The sequence below is a fragment of the Mytilus galloprovincialis genome, chromosome 6 (genome assembly GCF_965363235.1).
Source record: "Mytilus galloprovincialis chromosome 6, xbMytGall1.hap1.1, whole genome shotgun sequence".
NCBI lineage: Eukaryota > Metazoa > Mollusca > Bivalvia > Mytilida > Mytilidae > Mytilus > Mytilus galloprovincialis.
In genome coordinates, this window is record NC_134843.1 from 47727037 (window position 1) to 47749658 (window position 22622).

At 32.4% G+C, this 22622-nt stretch overlaps 1 protein-coding gene across 2 annotated transcripts; it reads right to left on the reverse strand.

Annotated features, from left to right (window-relative positions):
• Positions 1 to 1672: 1672 nt before the first annotated feature.
• On the reverse strand, positions 1673 to 20977 carry LOC143079734 (persulfide dioxygenase ETHE1, mitochondrial-like). 2 transcript variants are annotated; one of them, XM_076255281.1, is made up of 7 exons: positions 20671 to 20977; positions 14514 to 14658; positions 11200 to 11385; positions 9807 to 9899; positions 8751 to 8840; positions 7594 to 7710; positions 1673 to 2018 (listed from the first exon to the last, which is right to left on the reverse strand). In XM_076255281.1, exons 1-7 carry the CDS (start codon positions 20917 to 20919, stop codon positions 1966 to 1968), a joined length of 933 nt encoding a protein of 310 aa, XP_076111396.1. In that variant the 5' UTR covers positions 20920 to 20977; the 3' UTR covers positions 1673 to 1965. The 2 variants fall into 2 exon arrangements, with proteins under 2 accessions (XP_076111396.1, XP_076111397.1); XM_076255282.1 differs by lacking the exon at positions 20671 to 20977 and adding an exon at positions 20552 to 20608.
• Between the last annotated feature and the right edge of the window lie 1645 nt (positions 20978 to 22622).

Sequence of the window (22622 nt, forward strand, 5' to 3'; positions counted from 1 at the left end):
GACATACGCGGATGTAATGTTTAAACTGATGATAGAGATTGCATGGAATACATATTCACAAAACGAAGCAGATGTCTAGTATGATATAATTCATTGTATCGATGGAAGACAAAATTGGGAAAAATATGAAAAAAATCACGATAAATCCGCAAAACTCGGGTCTCATTTTGTATAACGTCAGGGTACCCGAATCGCCTAGTTCGGAGGGTTGTTTCCGATCATAGCAGATAAACTGTTGAAACATCATTGTTCGTTTTTATTTTTGAACAAGTAGACTACACAAGTATTTTTTACACATACATGTAGCATGTATACACTTACTGATTTTCTGCCAGCAACGACAAGGATAGCGTGAATCCGGGATTTTGGAGGGGAAACCAAATTGCCCAGACATGCAGTGGATAGACTATACGAGACTTAAGTGCACAAAATTTTTCCGTCTTTTTGAAAAAGCCAAAAACACTTTTCTCTCATCCCCACAAAAACAAATCCCATCAGCATTGACAGTAAAATAAAAGGGGTGTCAATCTGGACACACTGGGACGTTGCGCACGGTGATATTGCGGCACCCTGGCCAAGATTTACAGTAAATGATAAAACTTAAAAAAAGGACATTTTGTATAAATGAATAAACCTAGTTTTACAGCTAGCTGCATATTTAATTTGTATGCAAGTTGTATTAAATCTCATTAAACTGAATAAAACTAAAAGACACAATAGGTAAAAGTCAGTGACAATAAAAGGAAAAGAGCAGTCAACATAGTGTAACAATTCGACATAGTATATAAAAATATAAATAACTACGTAGGACAACAGGGTAATTTAATAGTCTAACAACCCCTGATAACATATAAAGAGAGAAAAAAAACATACTAGGAAACATATTCAAAAAATCATAACACTATAACTAACTGGTGGGATGTATAAATACCGAGCCGCGTCAAAGAGTATTCATCAAAATACACATAGAAAGAAACAGAGGTGAAGGTAAACCGCAAACATATAATTAAACTCAAAACATTAAAGAGTATGGAAAAGCCTTGGTCTGACAAGCGAAAAATGTCGATAAGACGCACATCAGTAAATAAAAGTTCAAACCATAACCATGATTGAGTACCACAAACCCCACATAAAACGTCTGTGGTGTAAGTATGATGCGTTAATAAAATCACATTTGGTGGTGAATGAGTAGTATAAATGGCCGCGAAGGTTACAAATATGATGTTAATTGTCTTCTAATTGTTGAAATTATAATTCTTAAAATTTTAAATCAAAAGTTACCCACATCTAAAAATAAAGTTACGGACAGTCTGCTTAGTTTCGATCAAAAAGTTACGGACATCTTGTGCATTTTTTAAAGTTGACCTTGCGCTTTAGTGAACTCTATATTAACAAATTTATGGTAATTGTTAGTCATTTCTTTATTTAATAATCCTATAAATATTTACATTCTGCATGAAAAACGTCGCAAAAGGTACATTTTGTATGAATTAAATATCAACGAGTTTAGAGTCCGCCATCTTGGGCTGTGGGTAACTTAAGTTATCCACAGCCGTTTAAGCACAGTGTCAGTAGACCTGGGAACAGTAGGACTAATATTGCTCTATTTTCATGTGATAAGTAAGTAAATAGCCAATTCTGATCCATCTCACCAGATAATATGAATAAAATATATATCTTAATCAACTTTTTTCTACATTAAAACAAAACATGGTCTGTGCCTTCACAAAGGTGTTTGACATTGTACATTGGATGAAGACATTTATATTATCTAGGAGACAGCCTTTCACAAGAGAACATAGTTTTACATTATTGGGACAATAATAAGTCAAAACTTCACATGGATGCCCTGTAAACCATCCAATCATCTTAGAGTCAACGACACAAGCCACAGCAATAGTTCACAAAGACTCTTGGTTATCATAAAGCTCCAGAAAACTAAGTGCAAGTCAATCATGGTCTTGTTCAGCTTTGAAGATCTTGCAGTCCACAAACCATATTTGCAGGTAAAGCTTTATCTGGAAAAAAAATAAGCTCCACAGTTTACTCTTGATGTTACAATCTGAACCTAAACTTATTTGAGATAAATGAACTGTTTGCCTGAACAATCTCTATGCTAATTATAATGTATGGCTTTTGCTAATTTTTTATGGCTTTACAATGACATATACAGTATAACTGCCTGCATCCATTTAGACTAGTTGTGTCATTGTCAATCATACCACATCTCCTTAATTTAATAATAATATTTATAAATACAGATATCTTTTTCAGGGGTGTAATTATTTTCACTAATTTTGCGAAATTAAATACAAGGGAATACAAATGCAGTTTACATGCATGTTTACCTTTTTTACCTTACATAACCTAAATTGAACTGTGAAACTGTTAAAATATCATTAGTGATACATATTATACAGAAAACCAATAAAAAGGTAACAAATAATGCCTCAAAGACTCAAACGACTTTGACCTATGTGTAAGCTTTGTTGTGTAACTTACAACTTAATCAGATAATAACCTCTTTTGAATAGATAACTGTTTTTTAATGATTGAATAATCCTTGTTTCTCTAATTCTTACACTAGTTATCCTTTCACTGACCTGTTAATTATTTTTATTTAATCAATGTGTGGATTGTTTTATTTCAGTTCTTCATTGGTAAAAATTTTCTTGCTTTGCTCCAAATTTCCCATTGTGATGTCACGAATAGGCAACCATGCCTTATAACCTTACATAGATTAAAGAAGTCTTTCTTTTATTTGGTTGAAATTGAAAAGTAGATCGTGTCATTTTGAGCAGTATAGCTCTCTTGAAACTTTTGAAATGAATTAAATGAATCAAACACAATTGGTCTAGTTCTTTGCTTATCTTTTTTAAGACATATTGGCAATTCATGTATCAGACTGTTAATCTAAATTCAGGAAAATAAATGATTTATTGTGTTTTTATTTTTGTTTAATATCATGAATCAATTTTTCAACTTAGACATATGAGGGGAGATAAGAATAATAGTAAAATTTCTATAAAAGGAAGTGATATAGATTAGACATTCAGTGGCGGATCCAGAACTTTTCCTAAGGGGGGGCCCCCGCTCCAGTCATGCTTCAATGATTCCCTATATAATCAACCAAATTTTTCCCACGAAAGAGGGGGCCCGGGCCCCCCAGACCCCCCCCTGGATCCACCTATGACATTTGGTTTTCCTGTTTCAATGGTTTTACACTGGTCATTTTTGGGGAACCTTTATAGCTTGCTGTTCGGTGTGAGCCAAAGCTCTGTGTTGAAGACCGTACTTTGACCTATAGTGGTTTACTTTTACAAGTTGTGACTTGGATGGAGAGTTGTCTCATTGGCACTCATACCACATCTTCTTATATCTATAAGGTGGAACATAACACAACAGGAAAATAACTCTGTAATAAACAGCTGAACATTTAAATCACGTTCTTTTGATAAGGCAATATTAGTTTGCGAAACTGCTTTATATATATTTGATGAAATTTTTTTGATGAAGTGTGCTTTTAGTTTTACGATTTTTTTTAATTTTGTCAAAATTTTATAACCAGGTGCTCCGCAGGGCGCAGCTTTATACGACCGCAGAGGTCGAACCCTGAACAGTTGGGGCAAGTATGGACAAAACATTCAAGCGTGATACAGCTCAGAATTTGGATTGTGATCAAATTTTTGACATTACATGGGTTTTTTTTACACAAAACAAATGTCAAGATTTTACAAATCAATTAAAGATTTCTTCTTCAAACTTTTTAAATCTAAAATTAAATAGTTGACACAGCATAGGTTTCTGACACAGAATGAATGTGGTCTAATGAACTTAAAAGTTTTTTTTTGCCTTTGAGCAATTCACTATGCTGTTGAATATTAATCCTCTCAAAAAAATGTTTGAAGAAATTTTCTTTTTATTTATGAAATCTGAAATGAGAAAAATTTAAACCCCCCCCCCCTTTTTTTTTCACATCCCCGTTTCCCTTTTTCCAAAACTGATATCAATTCAAATTTCTAATGGAGTTTGCAACAATAACTACTCTTTTAAATACATCATAAAATATTAAAATGTAAAATAAAGTGCTTGTTATCACTGAATGGTAAAGATTGGTTGGTAGTAAAAGTGAATATACATTGTTTATTGTATAAAACAATAAAAAAAACTTCATCAGCAACATTTTATATTGGCAAATTTCCAATGAAGTTATTTACATAAAGTAATTGGCAAATAAAAATAGAAAATGACATCATAGTCATGTCTGGCAAATTTCCAACATATATTATCAACTACTATTCTATACAAAGAAAGATAACTCCAATTGAAAATTAATTGCTATTGCACAATATTGTGCAATTAGATATTTCTTGCTATTGTGCAATACTGTGCAATTGAAAATTTCTTGCAATTGCACAATACTTGATATGGAATCCTGATTTGGACCAACTTGAAAACTGGGCCCATAATCAAAAATCAAAGTACATATTTAGATAAAGCATATCAAATAAGCCCAAGAATTTAATTTTTGTTAAAATCAAACTTAGTTTAATTTTGGACCCTTTGGACCTTTGTGTAGACCAATTTGAAAACTGGACCAAAAATTAAGAATCTACATACACAGTTAGATTTGGCATATCAAAGAACCCATTTATTCAATTTTTGATGAAATCAAACAAAGTCTAATTTTGGACCCCCATTTGGACCAACTTGAAAACTAGGCCAATAATTAAAAATATAAGTACATTTTTAAATTCAGTATATCAAAGAACCCCAAGGATTCAATTTTTGATGAAATCTCATAAAGTTCAATTTTATAACCCTTTGGGCCCCTTATTCCTAAACTGTTGGGACCAAAACTCCCAAAATTCAAACCCAACCTTCCTTTTATGGTCATAAACCTTGTGTTAATATTTCATAGATTTCTATTTACTTATACTAAAGTTATGGATGTGGTCTAATAAACTTAAAATTTGTTTTTTGCCTTTGAGCAATTCACTATGCTGTTGAATATTAATCCTTTCAAAAAAATGTTTGAAGAAATTTTCTTTTTATTTATGAAATCTGAAATAATGAGAAAAATTGAGCCCCCTCCCCCCCTTTTTTTTCACATCCCCTTTTCCCTTATTCCAAAACTGATCTCAATTCAAATTTCTAATGGAGTTTGCAACAATAACTACTCATTTAAATACATCATAAAATATTAAAATGTAAAAAAAGTGCTAGTTATCACTGAATGGTAAAGATTGTTTTAATTTATCAGTTGGTAGTAAAAGTGAATATACATTGTATATTGTATAAAACAATGATTTAAGTTGATTCAACTACTATTCTGGACAAAGAAAGATAACTCCAATTGAAAATTTCTTGCTATTGCGCAATATTGTGCAATTAGATATTTCTTGCTATTGCGCAATACTGTGCAATTGAAAATACTTGCTATTGCACAATACTGTGCAACTGAAGATTTCTTGCTATTGTGCAATACTGTGCAATTGAAAATTTCTTGCTTTTGCACAATACAGTGCAATTGAAGATTTCTTGCTATTGCTGAATACTGTGCAATTGAAAATTTCTTGCTATTGCACAATACTTAATATAATAATTTTGGATCCTGATTTGGAGCAACTTGAAAACTATATTATGGGCCCATAATCAAAAATCTAAGTACATGTTTAGATTCAGCATATCAAAGAAGCCCAAGAATTCATTTTTTGTTAAAATCAATCTTAGTTTAATTTTGGACCCTTTGGACTTTAATGTAGACCAATTTGAAAACAGGACCAAAAATTAAGAATCTACATACACAGTTAGATTTGGCATATCAAAGAACCCATTTATTCAATTTTTGATGAAATCAAACAAAGTTTAATTTTGGACCCCCATTTGGACCAACTTGAAAACTAGGCCAATAATTAAAAATCTAAGTACATTTTTAAATTCAGCATATCAAAGAACCCCAAGGATTCAATTTTTGTTAAAATCAAACTAAGTTTAATTTTGGACCCTTTGGACCTTAATGTAGACCAATTTGAAAACGGGACCAAAAATTAAGAATCTACATACATAGTTAGATTCGGCATATCAAAGAACCCCAATTATTCAATTTTTGATGAAATCACACAAAGTTCAATTTTGGACCCTTTGGGCCCCTTATTCCTAAAGTGTTAGGACCAAAAACTCCCAAAATAAAACCCAACCTTCCTTTTATGGTCATAAACCTTGTGTTTAAATTTCATAGATTTCTATTTACTTATACTAAAGTTATGGTGCAAAAACCAAAAATAATGCTTATTTGGGCCCCTTTTTGGCCCCTTATTCATAAACTGTTGTGACCTCAACTCCAAAAATCAATCCCAACCTTCCTTTTGTGGTCATAAACTTTGTTTAAAAATTTCATTGATTTCTATTTACTTATACTAAAGTTATTGTGCGAAAACCAAGAATAATGCTTATTTGGGCCCTTTTTTGGCCCTTAATTCCTAAACTGTTGGAACCAAACCTCCCAAAATCAATCCCAACCTTCCTTTTGTGGTCATAAACCTTGTGTCAAAATTTCATAGATTTCTATTCACTTAAACTAAAGTTATAGTGCGAAAACCAAGAAAATGCTTATTTGGGCCCTTTTTGGCCCCTAATTCCTAAAATGTTGGGACCAAAACTCCCAAAATCAATCCCAACCTTCCTTTTGTGGTCATAAACCTTGTGTTAAAATTTCATTGATTTCTATTCACTTTTACTAAAGTTAGAGTGCGAAAACTAAAAGTATTCGGACGACAACGACAACGTTGACGCAAGACGCAAGACGACGCAGGACGACGACGACGCCAACGTGATAGCAATATACGACCAAAAAATTAAAATTTTTGCGGTCGTATAAAAATTAAATGAGCCAAATTAATTTAGTCAAGTGTTGGTGTTTGATACCACCTTAATGAAATTTTAATTTTTCACTTGTAGCATGAAAACAAATTTGATGACAACCATTTTTCTTTTATCTTTTCTTTAAGCATATAAATAACCTATCTTCTCATACATTCTTTCAAAATTCTATCTCACATATATTATGTTATTTAAGGAATGACTGTAATATTTTTTCTGTCTATGAAGAAATAACATAAAAAATTTGGTGCACACTGAATAACGCGCGTAGCGGGTTATTTAACAGTGTGCACCACATTTTTTATGTTATTTTGAATAGACAGAAAAAGTATTACAGTCATGTCTTATAATTTAATTCTAAATTCCATTTTGAACAGTAGAAAACCATGAAAAAACGTTGATGGCGTCGCGGTCACATGACTAAATTATGTCTATGGGCTAATAACAAAATAACGTTAGCCAATCAAAAGACGCGTTACAGCCAAAATTAAATAATTCACCAAAAAATGTTTTTTTTCATGAATAATCTATGCAAAATTGGAGAATTTTGCATGACTTGTAGGCTGGTAAATAGCATTGTGAGATCTCAATTTTGGCAAAAAAATTCTATCTGAGGAAATATATACTGATAATCCACCTTAAAGTGCTGGACACTAAAGAACTACCAACCAATTAATAAATAATTTAAGTATAAAGCATGAATATTCATACCAATCTGTTTTGGATATGGAAGGTTGAGATTCTCCATAATGTTTTTGAACTCTGTTTTTGATTTAGTCAGTCTTGGATTCAATGTTTTTTCCTCTGCCACTGTAGTTACTGTTTGTCCTGACAAAACACAGAACAGAAGATTATGAACTTTTACTTTATACATAAAGATTCAATGCAATGCATATATATAAGTAACAGAAGGGAAGTTCAAGCAGAACAATTGAATTGCGATTAAGACTGCAAAAACTTCAAATTTTCATGAATTTACGATTTGATGTAAGGAATTGTCTGAAGAAAATCATTTTTTGTTACACTAGTAATTTTTGGGGCCCTTTACAGCTTGCTGTTCAGTGTGAGCCAATGCTCCGTGTTGAAGACCTTACATTGACCTATAATGGTTTACTTTTACAAATTATGACTTGGATGGAGAGTTGTCTCATTGGCACTCATACAACATCTTCTTTATATCTATATAAATATGTTTAAAGACAATGAACAAACCAATAATCCACTCACAGACATGCAGAATATTATCTCTTCCAATACATGATGTGTGGTGTAAAAATACTTGGAAATTAATCAATTTTGTAAAATTAAGGCAGAATATCTTCTCTCGCGATATCTTTCTGAATTGATTTGGGCTTGTGTTATCAAAAAACCTTGAGTGAGTGGCTGACCTAACCCAGACCCCCTATATACAAGAAAAGAGACAAAAGCTGGCATATTTTTTTCAGTTACTTTAGACATGACTGATATCTGTTATTCCATATTTTACATGTATATGAGGGTCTCACAGTCTGGATGGGGAGGGAGGTCCTTTATTTCTGTATTCTTTTAAAATTTAGGACATTTTTCTCTATTCTTTATACCTTAGCACCAATTCTCAATTCTTTATATTTTGGATCTATTCTTTATTTCTTTGGTCCTTTATTCTATATTTTCCCCATTATTCTGTTTCTGTAAACCCTATCTAGACAATCTTATATGTAGCTATATATCCAAATAAGGTAATGTGATATATATATATATATATATAGTAGAATCCTGATATCAAAAGGAATGACAGACTGACTGTGTATGATAAATCATATAAACACCAGTGTACACAACTACAGTCTACAATTTAGCAGATCTTTCAATTCAGTCTATAATAATACCTGTATAATCATGTGCAGGAAACAGTCGAAAGTTAGAAGGAAGGCTAAAAATCTTTTTATGGACTGATTCATAGAGTGTCTCTGAATTTCCTAAAATATTAAAATAAAAAAGACATTATAATGACAATTTTTTATGTTTAATATATTTTTTCATCAAAATGTAGGGTTTCTATCTATTTCTTCAAATAATCATGATTAATAAAAAGTCCATAAGAATTTAGTGAAATTAATTCAATTTTCAAATAAGTCTACCCAATGTTGTTTGTTCTCTTTAAAATTTTTGCATCAGATATCAGGATAGTTAAATGAAACATGTCCTGATGTCAGAAGTTATTGTATGTCATATTGTTAATTTTATATTTGGTGTATTTTTGGAGTTTCTGTTACATTTATTCACAATTTTTAAAAAGCAGAGACCCCCTACCAAAAGACAGTACACCTTAAAATCATACACCAAATAGGGTTTGCCTATTGCTTATTATATATAACACCTCAGAAACAGACCTTGCTACAAATACTGAAGATTGACCAAAGAACCATGAAAACAAGGTCAAGGTCAGATGAACCCTGGCAGACATCATGTAAACCAAGCAATCATTCAATACATCATGAAAACATAATATTGACCAATGAATATGGACAAGAAGTCAAGGTCAGATGAACCCTGCAAGAAAAGACATGTAAACCTTTTAACAATTCTGTACAGCTTATATAGAGGTCCTACTGCTCATGAATAAGGTATCTGAGAAAAAGAATAAAACCACAAAATCTTAACAAATACAGATCTATTGTTCATGGTCTCTATTTAAAAACAGACAAAAGCTTAACATTGACCATGTATAATGAAATCAAGGTCAAGGTAAATGAAACCCATCATGCAGACATGTACACCTTACAGTCATTTCATACACATCTTCATGCTAAACTTGCTGGTCATCAGCAAAAGAATAATAATGATTCACATCAGGCAAAGGCTTATTTCAAATTGTAAGATAAAAATATTGAAATTTCTAAAACATCTGCCAGACACTAATATTTTCTAAAATATGTACAAACCTTCCTGAAAATCTGTTCTCCCACAACCTCTTACTAAAATGGCATCACCAGTGAAAGCCATTCCTTTGTCATGCCATACAAAGGTTAAGCAACCTGCAACAGTTTATAATCATATAATATAATTATATAAAATAAAAACAAGTGTTCAGTATATGTTAACTGGTTTTTTTAAAATGCCTTTTAGATTGAGTTTAGCCATTTCAATTGATATTTTGTAATGTGTCTTTGTTGTAATGTTACACTACTACTTCAGGTTAGAGTGAAGGTTGGCACCTGTTAAAATGTTTAAACCTGCTGCATTTGTTTGCACCTGTCCTAAGTCAGGAACCTGTCGTTCAGTGGTTGTCATTTGTTAATGTGGTTCAAAAGTGTTTCTCATTTTTTATATAGATTAAACTGTTGGTTTTCCTGTTTGAATTATTTTACACAGGTCATTTGGGGGCCCTTTATAGCTTGCTGTTTGGTGTGAGCCAAGGATCCGTGTTAAAGGCATACTTTGATTTACTTTTTACAAATTGTGACTTGGATGAAAAGTTGTCTTATTGGCACTCTGAAATAACACATCATCTTATATTTCTAAAAATCAGTTTATATAAATTTTGACTAAAAGAACTATGACTGGTTCATATCTTATTTGTTCTACTGCTGTGGATTCATTTATAGTCATTGCCAGTCATAACATTTTTGTGTTTTGAAGAGTTGTTTGTTTATAAATATTTTATTTCTTAGTTTTTGGCAACTTAGAAAATTTGTGTTTTGTTGAGGATACTTAAATTCACAATTTAGTTGACAGTTACTCATGGCACACCAAAGAAATCCATGAAAATAAGTACATTAGAATAGTTTAGTCTTGTTGACCAGGGGCAGATCCAGCCATTAAAAAAAGGGGGGGGGGTTCCAACCCAGAGTAAAGGGGGGTGTCCAAGTTCCAACTATATGCTCCCATTCAAATGCATTGATCGTCCAAAAAAAATATTCCACCTTTGAAAGAACATGAGTAATGATAACCTATGATCACATTAGTTTGTACATTTTAAAGAAAATTCTTGTTAATAAGTTGTAATCCTGTATTGAAATTTGCTGACCTAATTATATTTCTAGACATATGTTCAGCTATTTTACAATCCAAGATGGCAAAAAACACCTATACCATCTTAAGTTATATATAATTCAAACAATTTACACCAAATATTCCTTATTATCATACTGACACTTAAAATACATAATTTAAACCATATTATTCAACATATTCTTGTTAAACAAACAATTTATTATTTGCCCTGTAAAATTTAGCATACACTTCAATGAAAACTGTGTTCATCCAAAATTATAACTATTTCATACTTTAAATATTTCTAACTAAATTTGTTAGATTCTTTCTAAATAAACGCACCATTTGTATGACCAGGTGTGCTTCTTACTTCTAAATTAAAAGATCCAAAGTCAATCTTGTCACCATCAGATAACTTCACATCTGCCTTTGCATTGCTGACATTAGATATCATACTTTCACACTTTGGAAGTTTCTTTTTGAGTTCTCCAGATCCTGTCACATGGTCTGCATGAACATGAGTATTTACTGGAAAAACATCACAATATTATATGTACAGTTGGCTTTACCTTATTGATAACTCATACACACACACTGAAAATTAACTTACACTTCCAAAACAAATATTTCATTTTCCTAAAGAAAATGTTTTATAAATAATCTAATAAATATGAAATATAACATAGGAACTATAAAGGTAGTATGAACCAGTGTTGCTCACCTGGATCTGTGTGCATCTTCTAACATTAAAGACTAGATTATAATTCATGACATTAAAACTTATTGTTGATATTGAAAGGATGAGTACTCAAAATCACATTTAACACTGCCACCCACTTAATGTGCCTGTCCTAAGTCACTTTGGTTGTATTTGGTTGCTATCTGTAGTATTCTATTGTTTTTGTTTATTGTTTTATTATATCAGTCTACTGGTTGTCTTATTTGTCCTGATCTGGATATAAATTATTTTCCCATATAAACCAATTATGTCTTTAGCATCTCTCTCGATGTTGTCAATATGATGGAAGGTTTAGCTAGCTACAAAATCAGGTTTAACACACCATTTTTTTTGGAGGGAAAATACCTGTACCACGTGAGGAATATGATTGATTGATTGATTGATTGGTGATTAATACCACTTTCAACATTATAGTGAAATTTGTGGCAGACAGTTTTTATTAGTTGAGGAAGCTGGAGTGCACAGAGAGAACCACAACCTTCCATAAGAAAATCGACACTCCAAGTCAATCAAGATTAGAGTGAAGTGCACCTGTATCCTGCAGGATTCAAACTCACAACCTCAGTGTTGACTTGCTAGTTTTACTAATCAGACCACCTTGTCATCGAGACCCCTCTAGAATATGACAGTTGTTTTCCATTTGTTCTCTTCGCTGATATAGTTGAGTACTTGGTTTTGTCAACTTTTATGCACATCTCCTTTTGTAATTTACTTCAGAGTTCAGTATTTTTATACTTTTTTTGCTATGTCTCGGTTTCTCTACTGAATTCAGCCATTTAAATTTATTATTATTAGCTCTTATTTTAGTGACCCTTTCACTCTAAATAGTTTCACTTGATCTTCCAGTTTTTTTAAAATTCATAAAAATTGGTAAAACCAGATGCTCCACAGGGCGCAGCTTTATACGACCGTAGAGGTTGACCCCTGAACGGTTGGAGCAAGTATGGACACAACATTCAAGCTGGATTCAGCTCTAAATTTGGATTGTGATTAAATAGTTGACACAGCATAGGTTTCTGACACAGAATGAATATGGTCTAATAAACTTAAAATTTGTTTTTTGCCTTTGAGCAATTCACTATGCTGTTGAATATTAATCCTCTCAAAAAAATGTTTGAAGAAATTTTCTTTTTATTTATGAAATCTGAAATAATGAGAAAAATTGAGCCCCCCTCCCCCCCTTTTTTTCACATCCCCTTTTCCCTTATTCCAAAACTGATCTCAATTCAAATTTCTAATGGAGTTTGCAACAATAACTACTCATTTAAATACATCATAAAATATTAAAATGTAAAAAAAGTGCTAGTTATCACTGAATGGTAAAGATTGTTTTAATTTATCAGTTGGTAGTAAAAGTGAATATACATTGTATATTGTATAAAACAATGATTTAAGTTGATTCAACTACTATTCTGGACAAAGATAACTCCAATTGAAAATTTCTTGCTATTGCGCAATATTGTGCAATTAGATATTTCTTGCTATTGCGCAATACTGTGCAATTGAAAATACTTGCTATTGCACAATACTGTGCAATTGAAGATTTCTTGCTATTGTGCAATACTGTGCAATTGAAAATTTCTTGCTATTGCACAATACAGTGCAATTGAAGATTTCTTGCTATTGCTGAATACTGTGCAATTGAAAATTTCTTGCTATTGCACAATACTTAATATAATAATTTTGGATCCTGATTTGGAGCAACTTGAAAACTATATTATGGGCCCATAATCAAAAATCTAAGTACATGTTTAGATTCAGCATATCAAAGAACCCCAAGAATTCATTTTTTGTTAAAATCAATCTTAGTTTAATTTTGGACCCTTTGGACTTTAATGTAGACCAATTTGAAAACGGGACCAAAAATTAAGAATCTACATACACAGTTAGATTTGGCATATCAAAGAACCCCAATTATTCAATTTTTGATGAAATCAAACAAAGTTTAATTTTGGACCCTGATTTGGACCAACTTGAAAACTGGGCCAATAATCAAAAATCTAAGTACATTTTTACTTAAGGTTAATTTTGGACCCTTTGGACCTAAAGCCCTGAACTGTGCATCTACAGCTCTGGAAGTTAAAATTTACAGAGCTTGACTACATTTTCTCTGTTAGCTAGACTCTACATCTCTTTAGAGTTAGACTTTACATCTTCAGTTTTATTGGGTACAAGAAATATGGTTACTCTGAGTCTTTTTCCTACAGTCAGTAACATTTTTGTAATGTTTGGTTGTGTTGGATTGACAAATTTGTAGCCTTTTCTTTAGAACAGAGACGTTTAATCTGTCTTGTGTAGAGAGAGTTGCATGTTAAGAGCCCTGCAACAAATTTTGAGGGGTCAGTAGATGGCCTTTTGCAAGTTTAATTTCTGTCTACCCTCCTTTTCAGCAGCAGTCCATTTATCCCTTTCATCCTACTCATTTGATTTTAATTCTAATATTTTCTTGTCCTGAACTAGGAAGGCGTCCCAGAAAAAAATTAAAATAGCCTTGCCAGACATCATAATTATTTAGACATGCATGAACTATTTGCCACTGGACGTTAAGAAACCACAATCAATCAATCAATTATACAATAAATGGAGAAAGTGTCTATGACAAATTTAGCAATTTTTCCTTTAATAAAGGGGCATAACTAAGGAAAGCTAAAAGTGATGCCACATAATTTTGAACTTTAGATTATTTGATAGAGGCCAACTAAAGTTAGTTCAGGGAAATGAAAAATTCAGCAAATTTTATGTTAATAAAGGGGCATAATTCATAAACTGTAAAAACTAGTAACACTAATGGAGAAGTACTCCAATTTATTGGTGGGGCCTGGTATTTGCTTTTTGACTGCTCCCTTATATTTATGAAAATAAAACATGAAATGGATTTGCAGATTTCTTTGACTAATTTTTTGCCTCTGCATCTTACCTGCATATTTGAGTTCAAGTCCTAAATCTTTGATGATTCTTGCATCTCTCTCAACCATCTCTATAACTGGATCAATAATGATAGCTTCCTTGGTGACTGGGTCTCCCAAGATATAAGAATATGTAAAGGACTTGTAGTCTAAAAGCTGAAGAAAAAAAAAATAATATCAACATAGGAAGTTCACATTCATTGACTTCAATTTCTTTTGTTACAAGGTTTATTTGTCAAATGTTTTTAAAAAAATAATTGTGTTTTACCATACATTACAGACAAACCTGTGCATCTGGAAAAGTTTTTAAATCTTTTTCAAGTTCTAGAAAATCAAGCTAAATGTATTTTGCATTTTATAAAAAACTTTCCTGAATTTTGATTTTCTATTTTATCATTGCTTCAAAAGTTGTCAAATTATATATCTATGACTTGCCAAGCCTTTAAACTTTCCACTTACATTGATTTGTCTATAAATTAATTTCATGGAGTAAACACAGCATTTTTGCACACAAGGCTATGATGAACTTAAAATTGACCTGATACATTTGTCATATTCAACAAGGAACAGTTCAGATGGACGACAACTGTTGTCCAAAGGAATGCCATCAAACTTACAATCTCCACCAAACAAAGTAAATATGTATGTTCTCAATCAAAAATAATAGTTTCTTACATTTTTTAAGATTTTCATATTTCCCAATTGCAACCACTTCGTTATTTTGTTCTTCTCACTGGTGAAATATTTCAAACAAATGGTCAATATTTAATTATGTAGTCAAATTTTCTTTGTTTCTTCTGAATTTCCTATTATGACATCAAGACAAAAGGTGGCCATGTCTTATGGTGTCACATATATAAAGAGCACAATTTTTTTTGAAAAGGAAGGATAAAAATCATTAGAGAATTAGATTCCACCACGATATTTATATCAAAGTAAGCCATCATTTTATTTGAAAATAAGTTTGACTATTTTTTTCAATGTCTTTAAATTTTAATTTCAAATAAGAAACGCTCATGTTCAGGTAGGAGAATTCCAAAGATAGTTTAATAACAGAAGATCAGGAATTCTCATTGTATTTATTCCAACAGATCTTTAGAATTATTCTCAGAAACCACAACTGATCACATCATCCATAAAAAAGGTAGCTTAAAAGCTCTCCCATAAATAAAATGCTTTTGAGTGCTGATAGAACATATTATGTTTTTTAAAAATAGGGTTCATGGAGCTTTTGGCAAATCCAGATCTAAGATCTACCGGTATGTAAGTTGAGTAACCAGTAGAAGATCCACGTCTTCATCTTTGACTGAAATTCCAAAGGAACATAAAACAGACCTATTGCATTCAGATATCGCCGATCAAATTTATTCGTTCATAGTGTATTAATTTACGTTTTTTGATTGAGTTAGGCCTGCCAATTGATATTTTATCGTGTGTTTTTCTATGTTGTGATGTTATGCTATTGTTTCAGAAAAAGGGAGAAGGTTTGGATCCATTAAAACGTTTAATCCCGCTGCAAATGTTTGCACCTGTCCTAAGTCAGGAATCTGATGTACAGTAGTTGTCGTTTGTTTATGTAATTTATACGTGTTTCTTGTTTCTCGTTTGTTTAAATAGATTAGACCGTTGGTTTTGCCGTTTGAATGGTTTTACACTAGTAATTTTGGGGCCCTTTATAGCTTGTTGTTCGGTGTGAGCCAAGGCTCCGTGTTGAAGGCCGTACATTGACCTATAATGGTTTACTTTTTTTAAATTGTTATTTGGGTGGAGAGTTGTCTCATTGGCACTCACACCACATCTTCCTATATCTAACTATGATTGTAAAGGATTTCTCTTAAATAAGATTCTAACATGACTTCCTTCAAACACTTTGAGTACACACCTGTGGTAAAATATGAATATATTGTTTGGGCTGTTCCTATCGTACTCCCACGGCATATGCTTTTCAATGAATGAGGTAACCCGACGTCATAGAATGTTGACGTCAGAATATAAGCATTTTACGGGAAAATACACACTTTTGAACCCAAAAAATCATCACAACAAGGAAACGTACACAAACTATGCTAAAATGTGTTATATAAGCCATTTTTGTATACAAATAAGACATATAAGTACAATTATCATTTAGATTCATATAAATATATATTTAAATATGTTATTGTACACAGTTTTTGCATGTTACTTATTCTGTTTTCTCCGTTTTATTACGTCAATGTAATGGTGCCTTTATTTATGGGAACAGCAAATAATGTCTTTACATATAGCGCTTTGATCCAAAACAGTTGCCGTATTTGTCCTATTAGAATCGAAATAATTCCTGGGGGTGGAATATATCGTGATTTTACCACGGGTTGGCCCTTTATGCCGATAAAGGGCCAACCTGTTGTAAAATCACGATATATTCCAGCCCCCATGAATTATTTCTTAAGTAATTGGCTATACATGAGGGTCTGGATGGGGGGGGGTCTATTATTCCGTAAACATTTTTCACCCCTTTTTTCTCTAATCTTTAAAAAATTAACCCCTTTTTTCTCTAATCTTCAAAAAATTAACCCCTTTTTTCTCTAATCTTCATTTTTTTGGCCCGTTATTCTCTAATCTTTATTTTTTAAGGGCATTATTCTTTTAATCATTTAACCCCATCCAAACCCTCATACATGGATCATCTCCCATAAATAAAATGCTTGGCTGAGCACAGCTGGATACGACAACAGAGGTCCAACCCAGAACAGTTTGGGCAAAAATGTACACAATATTTGCACTTGATACAGGTCTGAATTTTGATTGTTATAAATACATTGTATTTGACAAATAACAGGTTTCTGACAAAGAATAACTGTAGTAAAAGATCTATGAATTGTCTAAATGATTTGAAAATTTCTGAAATCTGAAATAAGAAAAAATTGCCCCCCCCCCCTCCAAAAAAAAAAATTCATTGTTGTATGACATTCTTTTTTACACACACATCCCCCACTCTTTTTCCCAAATTTTGTTTTCACCTCCCCCCTTTTTTTTCCAAAAAAATAATTCTTTCCATCAAGATATGGTCATAATCTCAATTCAAATTTACAATGGAGTTTGCAACCATAACTACAACTTAAATACATCATAAAAGTCTTAAAATAGAAAATGACATACATAATCATGGCTAAAATTAATATTCCTTTAATAGTAACTTTGAAATATAAATTGATAGCTAATCACCTCAAGACAATACAACATTTCTGTTTACATAATTTAAAAGCAGTGTTAGGGAGGTAATCCAAACATACACAACATTGTACTTTAAATGTGTTTGGATTACCTCCCTTACAGTGCTTTTAAATTCTCCATTTACCAGGAATTCCTAAACGGTTTGAGTCATAACCACCCAAAGTCAATCACAACCATCCCTTTGCTGTATGGAAACTTTAGGCATAATTTCAGATAAATTCATACACTGTTCCACAAGTTATTGTCTGGAAACTAGAAAAATGCTTATTTGGGCCCTTTTTTGGCCCCTTTTAATTCCTAAACTGTTAAAACCATAACCTCCAAAATCAATCCCAACCTTCCTTTTTTGGTTATAAACCTTGTGTTTAAATTTCATAGATTTCTATTTACATATATACTACAGTTATTGTCCAGAAACCAAATGTCTTCGGACGACGCAGACAAGGACGATGTGATACCAATGTATGACATCCAATAATTTGACAGACAGACAGACAGACAGACAGACAGACAGACAGACAGACAGACAGACAATTGCATGTTAAGAGTCAGCATTTGAACAAAAGAAAATCTATAATTCAAGTTTTGTTGAAATCAAACTTAGTTTTAAATATTATGGACCATTTGGACCTTAATATGGACCAATTTAAAAATGGGTCACAATCTAAATTCTAAATACATGTTTATCCCTAAGAATTCAAAACTTTGAATTAAACACAGTTGAAATTGACAAAAAATAAGCAATTTATGAATTAAACACAGTTGAAATTGACAAAAAATAAGCAATTTATACAAAGTATTATAAAAGTATATTTTTTTTACCCCATTTCCCTAAATGGTTAGGCCAACCTCCAAAATCAATCCCAACCTTCCTTTTTTTGGTAAAGAACCTTGTGGCACAATTTCATATAGATCCACAGAGACCCAAAGGCTTATACTCAAGTCATCTTTGAAACATTATTCATAGAATATTCCTATGTACATAGCATTGGTCAAAACTTTCAAGCAAGTAAGTAGCCCAAGGGACACTGGGAAAACAAGTTATTGTTGATTGCAACTAGAAGTTCGAAAGCCTTCCAGTTCTCAGAATTGGATTCAGAGGGGTGGCAAAGGGGATCTGAATTATCTTTTGGAGATGAGACAATATCTGAAAAAGTCTAATTTCCATGTTCCATCTTTCACCAGCAATTATTTTTTTATTCAGGCATCTTTTTGGAAAATTTTAAGTTTCAGTATTAACTAGAGTATATATAATGCACCAACTATTGCCAATTAAACACTCTTTCTTATATCTCTTCTAATAAAATGTTATAATTTAAATGTTCAACCACCCCTCCCCCCAAAAAAATCTAAGTTATGATCATCATATCAAATAAATCTCAACATAATATACAGTATATTGAATGAAAAAATTGTTTTTTTACTTTTGATAACAGCAGAGAACATTGTGCAATTCTAGTACAGTAGATAGTAACAAAAAGGAATTTATTTTAGAATTTTTCATTACCTAGGCAAATTTTTCATCATGCAAATACAGTTTCAAGGATAAATGACATTGTTTATTGTTATCTTCCAATTGTGACCAATCTGAAATGATGTATTTTTTTTAAAAACTATGAAATAAAGCAATTTTTTGAGAAAAAAATCCTTCCTGTAACTCATGGCCCCAGCTTGTCTGGCAAAACAGCTGTTGGCCATCAACCAACTCTGTCCTGTTACTGTTGTCCTGTTACTCAAGATTCTTTCATGTTACTGACATATATCTGACTATATTTTTGTATATTTCTTAACCTTTTGTAATGCAAATGCTTAAATAGATAATTGGCATTTGATAAACTATTGCAGGATATACTAGTAAACCACAAATAGTATCTTAAACTTAATTATTCCTTATTCCCAGGAGAAACTTTTAAAAATTGATTCACTTTGGTAACAGGAAAGAACTGGATTTTTTTTGAACCATTTTTAAAATTGCCATTCTAATGCAACAACGTTTATAACGTTCATTTTGATTGGATAACATCACTAATTTTCATGGCATCAATTGACAATTGGTGCTATGGAATGTACGAGCAAGCGCAGACGGTATATGACAGATTTTAAATACATGTTTAAACGTTTTTTTCTGTCAGTTTCATTAGAATGGAGATAGCAATATTGTATTTTAAGCTCCGACGGCATCAATTGGGGATTTGATTGTCGCAAATACCTGTTTACTGTCGACATGTTATCTCCTAATTGTTACCACATTTAACAATTGTTTGAATTACAGAGAACAGTTCCTAGATTCTCAATGTGCATTCTTCGATTTGTGCTATTAATTAAAATACAGGGTCTAAAGACATTTTTGGGGGTTTTTCTTATTGCCAAAAATTAGACTTTTTCAGATATTGTCTCAGATACATATTATATTTTTTTAAATGCATAGACTGTTTACATTTTCTGCAGCATAAGGCTGCTTATAGTTACAGTTAGCCCCCATCCCCTTTCTTTTCGAATCATTGATTTATTGTCATTTTGGCAAATTTGATGTTGGTCATGTTGGATTTTTAACACTTTGATTGATAATATCCGTCAGATTATTAGCCAGCAGTTGAACCACATTTGATTTACACGTATCTGAGCAAACGTGGGTTACAATCATGGCCAATGATCTGACGGATATAGGGACGAACGTAATATTGAGGGCGAACGGACAAGGATATTTATAGGAAACGTAGTTTTTATCGTGTATCTCTTCGTTAAATCAGCATAATACAAAAAGTACAGTATACGTAAGAGCGTGAGAGCCACAGTTTCAAAGCAACAACAAAATACACGAAAAAACGTTTACCAACAGACTTGTTTACAAATAAACAAATCGAAAGTCGCCCTTGAATCTGTTGACAGAAATTTTACCTGTGACGGCTGTGTACGACAATTATGTCAAGTTGAGAGTTTAAATTACCTCACCTGTCTGAAAACAAAATTTTGGTCCTTTCCTGCAAAGTCAGACATGGTTCTGCGGATACAAGAACAAATCCGTTTCCTTTCAAAAATTGATGACCGTTGCCAGCATTGGTTCTTCTTGGACCACGTCTCGTGCTTCTTCCCGCTAACCAGGTCTTGTACATGAGAAATTGACCTAAGGTTGGAATAGGGTTCGTGTATAACTTTGAACAACTTGTTTACTACATATCTGGTTTGTAAGAGTAATGCCATTTAATTTATAATGTTTGTCATTCGGTGATATTGTAGTTTATGTTATGAAGAGATACGTGATCTCTTTATAAATAAATATTTACGTTTTCAGCGCATGGGCATAGGTTTATATCAGTCATGTTTTAAAGTTGTTTTCGGCATTTCTGCACGCATTTCTAATGCAATTGTTGTTAGTTATTAGGTCCAAGTGGAATTGTATGTCAGCATTATGATGCGAGACATCTTTGATATGTTTGAATGATGGGAGTTCAGATAAATTTTCCTAAAATTTCCCGTAGGTGTGTCCATTATGAGCCAATGAAATTCTTTCTAGCACCCAACTATAAAGATAATAAAGTCTTCAATATCTGGGACTTGTACAACATGTATTATACCCAGAAATAAATTTATATATTGAGCATAAATGGATGCATGACTTAATGATATTATTAAATTGGCTTAAATTTTAGGCAAAGTTTATTAAAACACATTCATCATGTACCACAGTTCGTTAGCCTTTCTCATGAAAGCCTCCAACCCCCCGGAAACCCCTCCACCCCCCTCTGGATCCGCCACTGTTTTGCTGCCAAGATATTCTACTCAGATATTCAACTTATATAACTTCAAGTATCTCATATGATATAAGAATTAATCCGCATATATGTGATATATTTAAGATATCTTATAAACTGTTATAAGATATTTTATATACTTTATAAGATATCGCATATGATCACTTTATAAGATATAACAAGAGTGCACACGCTGAAATGTCTCACCTTCTTTACTAATCATTGAAATTATGTTGATAACTAGTCCTAAATATAAATCTTATTACAACTATCACGTAAACTTAACATGATCCAAGAAAATGAGGCCAAGGTCAGATGAACCATGCCAGACAGACATGAACAGCTGACAATTCTTCCATACAACAAATATAGTTGACCTATTGCAATTATAGTTTAAGAAAAACAGACCAACCGTGACAAAAACTTAACACTGATGAGCAATGGACCGATAAAATGAGGCCAATTAAGGTCGAATAAAACCTGCGAGACTGACATGCACATCATAATATATTTTCATACACCAAATAAAGTTGACCTATTGCATAGTGTGGTAGAAAAAAGGACTAGATCTCAAACACTTAACTTTAATTGACCACTGAACAGTGATTATGAGGTCAAGGTCAGATGACATCTGCCAGCTAGACATATATATACCTTACAATCATTCCATACAACAAATATAGTAAACCTATTGCATAAAGTACAAGAAAAACAGACCAAAACACAAAAACTTAACTATAACCACTTACTTACTTAATCCACTTCGTCCCATGGGGGACATAGGGCGACCACTGTAGCTTTCCATCTTTTCCTGTCCTTTGCCAGTTTCTTTGCTTCACCCCATGTTTTCCCAATTTTCTGAAGATCAGATGTTAAATCTCTGCGCCAGGTGGATTTTGGTCGCCCTCTTTTACGATGGCCCTGAGGATTCCAATCTAGTGCCTGTCTTGTTACATTTGTGTTGCTTTTACGAAGAGTGTGTCCAATCCATTTCCATCTTCGTGTTGTTATCGTTCTTTCTATTGGCTCTTGCCTTGTCCTTTTCCATAACTCTTTGTTGCTGATTGTGTTTGGCCACTTGATTCCAATGATGTTTCTTAGGCATCTGTTCATGAAAACTTGTAATGTTTTTGTAGATGCAGCTGTCAGTCT

Bases quoted from the DNA above. Each gene is read 5' to 3' on its own strand.
- LOC143079734 (XM_076255281.1), bottom strand. From the start codon at position 20,919: ATGGCATTACTCTTACAAACCAGATATGTAGTAAACAAGTTGTTCAAA. The intron at 9,900-11,199 runs GTGCGTTTATTT...AAACTGTTGCAG, and splicing joins CACACCTGGTCATACAAATG to GTTGCTTAACCTTTGTATGG. The intron at 2,019-7,593 runs GTATGAATATTC...TTTTTTTTCCAG, and splicing joins TCCATATCCAAAACAGATTG to ATAAAGCTTTACCTGCAAAT.